Below are 5,462 nucleotides of genomic sequence, written 5' to 3' on the forward strand. Positions count from 1 at the left end.
AAAAGACTTGCGTACGACACCACTCTCGCAATGAGGGTGAAAATGTGTAGCTTGCAGTGTTGGTATTTACGCGATAATAAGGTATGTAGTTTCAAATTATAATTTTATTTTAGACTCAGTGGCTAATGGTATATATATAATTTTTTAATATAAATCGATAATTCCTGAATATTACAATTTTCGGAAATTTGGGTTAAAATATGTTTTAGATATTAAGAGATTTAAAGACCGCGCAAATATTGGCCACAAAACTAAAAGTTTTTATAACAATTAGTAATATTAGGGGAGTTCACTATTTGTAGCATTTTAGGCGTAAAGTTGCTACGTAGCAATCTCTAAGTCTTTTAATTTCTAAATTAGTTTTTAAGGCTCACCTACGTAGCAAATTCACACCTAAAAACTACAAATCATGTGCTCTCGTACTGATAAGCGAATCGATTTGAAGCGAATTTCTAATATCTGTAACCAAAACTTCTAATCGCAGTTTATGTAGGTAGCTTATATGTAACTGACAGATTTAAATATTCTTATACACATAAGATTCCATGTCCATGCGACATCCACTCGTACGTATTTTCAAATGTTCTTGTAAATGCCCATTTCATAACGATTCCCCAGTGTTAATTTCCACTGAGAGCGAAGCACTGCTTCGATTCTTCAATATTGTATCCAACACAACACTTTTTGAACTGTTTATTATATCAGCAAAGGCGCGCGCATCATTTTCTTTCTCTTCCTGCAAATACAACACCTTTTCAGTCAAATAGATTAGCTTCTCCTTGGCATATTCGAGCCTAAAAAAATGAAGAGCAAGAATAAGTTTATCTAAAAAACTATAATATCCTAGCGATATTTGCTTACTCATGCTTCATTTGATAAATTTGCGCTTGTGTCATCTCCTCAACCGCTGCATGCGATAGATTATTCAGCGAAGAACTCTCAAAGACGAAGGTGCGCATTGATGACACTGAAGAACTCACGCTGTTTACATAGTCCGCAATGCGTTGCGTACGTTTCTTCCGCTCTGACTGCATTTCCAATTCCTTCTCAAGCTCACGTATGCGCGATTCTAAGCGTGATATGCGCCCGTTTTGTTTAGCCACCTGCTCGTGAAGCGCTTCATTCTTTATACGATCCTGTTCGCTGCGTGCAATGAGTGTTTTATTGTGTTCGAGTAAATGATTTTTTTCAGCTTCTAATGCGTCGAGTATAGTGATGAATTCCTCCTGAAATATATTAAAAGTTAATATAAGTATGTGCAATAAATTGAACTAGAAGTTTTGAATTTTTTTATTTCCTACTTTGCGCAGCTCGCGACATGAGAAAAGAAAACCGCCCGCTAAAGCTTTGAGATCAGTTTCCAAACGCGCTATATTCTGATTAAGCTCTTCAATATGCGTATCTTTGCCTTGTACTAAATTTTCCATATTCTCCAACTTAACCCGCAGCTCCTCTTCACGAAATTCACCATCCTTATGTATGCGCTTCAAATCGTTCAACTGGCGCGTCATCTCTTCCAAGCGATTTTCATAGTGATAGCGTTGCACATTCATCTTCTCATTCATATTCGCTAAATTTAAGCCATTATAATCAGTTTGCTCCTCCAACGAATTGGCTTTTATCTTAAATTTCAACACATCGTCATTGAGTGTTTTGTTGCGCACCTTCAGAGCCAACACTTTGCCACGTTGTTCCTCCAATTGCCCTTTAAGTGCGACAATTTCTTTCTCCAGGCCTTCAACCTTAGCGCGATGCAGTATTTCTGTCTTCCGCACGACTGTATTGTAGCGATCAAATGAGGTTGCACTTGCATTCGTTGCAAGTTTCGCCTCTTCATGTCTGCCCGGACGACCACCAACACTCTTTGCGGCGCTCGTAGGTGCCGATTCAGATTGAGTGATGCCATCAGAGCCATAAGGAATAGGACGTCCATCCATGCAATGCCTGTCCACAATATCCAGCCGCTCCTTTAATTCATGAATTTTCTGTTGTAGATGCAGGATTTGTTGTGCGCGACCACGCCAATTAGAGTTATGTGCTTGGGCTGCCATTGTAGCTAAATTGAAATGTTCACCGATTTCCTGTTGCAGACATTTTTGGGCGAGTTTAAGTTGACATTGTAGCTCAGAGTTTTTATTGCGGGTCTCAAATAACTTTTGCTGTAGTGCGGTTAGCTTGGCGCGCAGCTCATCCGAGGCATCCTAAAGAAAGTGGGAAGGAGGGCAAGAAAGAGCGCATATATTAAAAGCTATCAAGTTTTCGTGCGCAGCAAACCTTGTGTGTCTCAGCCGCTGCATTGTGTGCTCTATCCTCGACGTGTTTTAGCTCACGTTCCAGTTTTTGTATTTGCATTTCCTTTTTATTAACACGGTTCTTGGTAGTTTCCAACTCGGCACGTAATTGGCGGTTTTTCTTGCTTAGCTCCAATAATTTCGAGCTTGCTATTGACGAATTGCATCGCAGTTCATCAATAGGCACTGAGTTAAGCACTTCATTTAGAGATTGGACTGAACGTTTTAGATCTGATATTTCTGCGTTTTTCGCGCTAATAGCCTGGCTTAGGTTTTGATTTTCTGCTGATAAGTCGGTCAATTTTTTTTTAAGTTGAGTTCTTGGCACCTTTTTAGTGCCCACTTCAGCATCATCGTTGCCTGCGGTTGCTCCTTCAACAATTTTCGTTATTTTTTCTTTAGATCGGCGCTTAACTTTAGGCGTATCAGTGACTGTAGCCTGATCCACCCTCTGTATAACTTCCATTTGGTATAAAAATATATTTGTATTTATGTGAAATAACTATTTTATCCCCAAATGCTGCTGAAAGAGCAAAAATATTTGGAATTTGTTGTTTTGTTACGAAATTTGAAATGCTGTCAGTATCCATTGTGAATGATTATTTGATAAATTCTTATTTCCTATTTTGCCTATGCGAGTTCCGGTTACCGTCTGGGATCAAACTCAACAGACGACGGTGTGGTTTGTTATCCGGTTATCTTATTTCAAAACCTTATTCCGTAACCGGTTTGGAACGAAATGAACTCGGAAGTCCAGTGGCCTGTGGCCAGTGTTGCCTACTCCCAGCGTGTTGACAGTTACGGATGACGTGTAATGTAAACTGTCAAATATACTCACCCTGTACTTCCGGTAGTGCAATACAGCGAATGACACTTGAAAACAAAATGAAAACAAAGTAGACGTCATTTGTAGCAAATAATCAGTTAGCAATGGACGGATTCATGATGGTAAACTATAAATAAAATACATTTAAACAAATAAATTAGCAAAAATGTTTACTTTTTGTTCCCACAGGAGCCCACACTTAACATCATCAAAGGCATGTGCATCATGGACAACGATGGCAATCGCATCTTGGCCAAGTACTATGACAAGAATGTCTTGCCCACAGTGAAGGAGCAGAAGGCTTTTGAAAAGAATCTATTCACCAAAACACATCGTTCCAATACGGAAATTATTATGTTGGACGGCCTTACCTGCGTCTACAAGAGTAATGTGGATCTGTTTTTCTATGTGATGGGCAGTGCCTATGAAAATGAACTGATACTCTTGTCGGTGTTGAATTGCCTATATGACACGATAAGTTTGATACTGAAGAAGAATGTGGAAAAGCGCTTGGTTTTGGAAAATTTGGAAATCATTATGCTGGCGTTTGATGAGATCTGTGATGGCGGGTATGTAAAATAGGGCGCATCCCAAAACAAAAGTTGATTCTGTGTAATAAAAATATTTGGTTAAATTGCGTTATTCTATATTGACAGCGTTATATTGGATGCCGATCCATCGTCCGTGGTGAAACGTGTGGATTTGCGCAACGATGACATTCCCATTGCAGAGCAGACCGTCGCGCAGGTAACTAATAAAATAAATGGACTATTATGGTAGTCTGTGGCAATTATCTTGTATTGGTGCACTCGAATCAAAGCGAAATTAATAAGGTCGAACTATTTTATTAATTTACACACATTTGGTTTCTCATATAAATTTAAGTTACAAATTTCTTTTATTTATATGATAATTTCTTGGTTTGCAAAGTTAAGTTATTATACACAGTATGAATTGTGCACACAAGAAGTAGTAGTTGCTTGCGGCTATTGTAAAAAAGTGCCTGGTTATGAACGCCAAGCGTCCGAGTAGAAAAATCCTTACAATTAGTTAAGAAAACATTGTAGTAAAATTCTTGCAACACACAAAAACCAATTATAAGTGTACTTCGGTTAAATGCCTATTTTTAAGCTAAGCAAAAATTTCAAAAATAAAAAAAATACCCGAATGCAGAACGTTACAAACTATTCGTTTATTTTTTTCCTCAAATTATGTTTGGACGTATGTATGTAGTTTGTAGCATTTAACTATTTTAACGGCTTTAAACTTTTATTTTGCTTGTGTTACTCTTTTTGCTCTAATGCCAGCTCAAAAATGATTTTTCTATAAAAACACAATCTAATTTATAATTAATTTATTTAATATTTTTTAAACATTCTTTTTATGACATCGGCAAGAGCAGCTGCTAAAGCGGAAACATTTTATTGCAATATAGAAGTGCTTCCATATCCTTCTTACTATTGTTATCTTATGTCAATACAAAATAAATAAAAGCAAGTCAAAGAATTCTAATATTTACTTGACATACAAATACTAACCACCTACTTTAAAATTTAACTAAAACTTGTGAAATTTTTAATAAATATTCCTTTTTTACATAAATCTATTACACTTGCAGGTGTTGCAATCAGCGCGCGAGCAATTCAAGTGGTCCATACTTAAGTGAGGAATATTCGTATAAATCTGATCGTGCAGAGGAGCCAAAAGAAAGAAGTTTTTTAAAGTACATATACACATTTACATAAGTTGTTTTTTCCAAAAAGCGCAATACATTCGATTTTTATTGTAATTATAATATAATTTAACACCATTTACAAACAATATATAGCAAAGTATGTCGACGTTAAATTAAAAACTTGTCCTGTACAACATATCCCACTAAATATGTATTTAGAAGCAAACATAGTCTGCCACCCGTTAGCTATACATCGTTTTCGAAAACACAGGAAGGTATTCGAATTTGTTATTTTTAAATTTAAATGCAGCAGTTTCATTTCACTTTTTTAGCTTTTAAATGAGTGCTAAATCGGACGAAGTTTTTCTTGTTGAGATTTGTCGTTCATATTGAAGGGAAATCTAGAAAAAAATTGTTCATGCGTTCTTGAATTCCTTAAAGGAGAAAATATATATCTATGTAAGTTGATTCAATTTTAATAGTATGTATAGTAAAAGCGTTGAGTCTCGACGAGCTACCCACATTTTACGCCGCCTAGGAAAGGGGCCATGGTTTTTATGGGAAGCTTTTTCATGGCGGAATTACACTCGGAAGCTTGCTCCTGCCGGAGGGCGAACGCGTTTTGAAAAAAAAGACCAGGAATCGAAGCTAGGCACTCGGTAGGTTTCAA

General features: G+C 36.9%; 2 protein-coding genes across 3 annotated transcripts; one reads left to right on the forward strand and one right to left on the reverse strand.

Annotated features, from left to right (window-relative positions):
- Positions 1 to 601: 601 nt before the first annotated feature.
- LOC108361955 (coiled-coil domain-containing protein 13) lies at positions 602 to 2,963 on the reverse strand. The gene is made up of 4 exons (XM_017614746.1): positions 2,275 to 2,963; positions 1,302 to 2,201; positions 862 to 1,226; positions 602 to 794 (listed from the first exon to the last, which is right to left on the reverse strand). Exons 1-4 carry the CDS (start codon positions 2,755 to 2,757, stop codon positions 602 to 604), a joined length of 1,941 nt encoding a protein of 646 aa, XP_017470235.1. The 5' UTR covers positions 2,758 to 2,963.
- A 151-nt stretch (positions 2,964 to 3,114) lies between these two features.
- Positions 3,115 to 4,983, forward strand: zetaCOP (COPI coat complex subunit zeta). Of its 2 annotated transcripts, none has more exons than XM_017614747.1 (4): positions 3,115 to 3,239; positions 3,307 to 3,686; positions 3,774 to 3,864; positions 4,736 to 4,983. In XM_017614747.1, the coding sequence occupies exons 1-4, from the start codon at positions 3,222 to 3,224 to the stop codon at positions 4,781 to 4,783; spliced, it is 537 nt and encodes a 178-aa protein (XP_017470236.1). In that variant the 5' UTR covers positions 3,115 to 3,221; the 3' UTR covers positions 4,784 to 4,983. The 2 variants fall into 2 exon arrangements, with proteins under 2 accessions (XP_017470236.1, XP_017470237.1); XM_017614748.1 differs by lacking the exon at positions 4,736 to 4,983 and adding an exon at positions 4,520 to 4,623.
- The last annotated feature ends 479 nt before the right edge of the window (positions 4,984 to 5,462 follow it).

This window comes from Rhagoletis zephyria, unplaced genomic scaffold (genome assembly GCF_001687245.7).
Source record: "Rhagoletis zephyria isolate East Lansing unplaced genomic scaffold, Rhagoletis_zephyria_1.1 Rzeph_scaffold_00889, whole genome shotgun sequence".
Classification (NCBI taxonomy): domain Eukaryota; kingdom Metazoa; phylum Arthropoda; class Insecta; order Diptera; family Tephritidae; genus Rhagoletis; species Rhagoletis zephyria.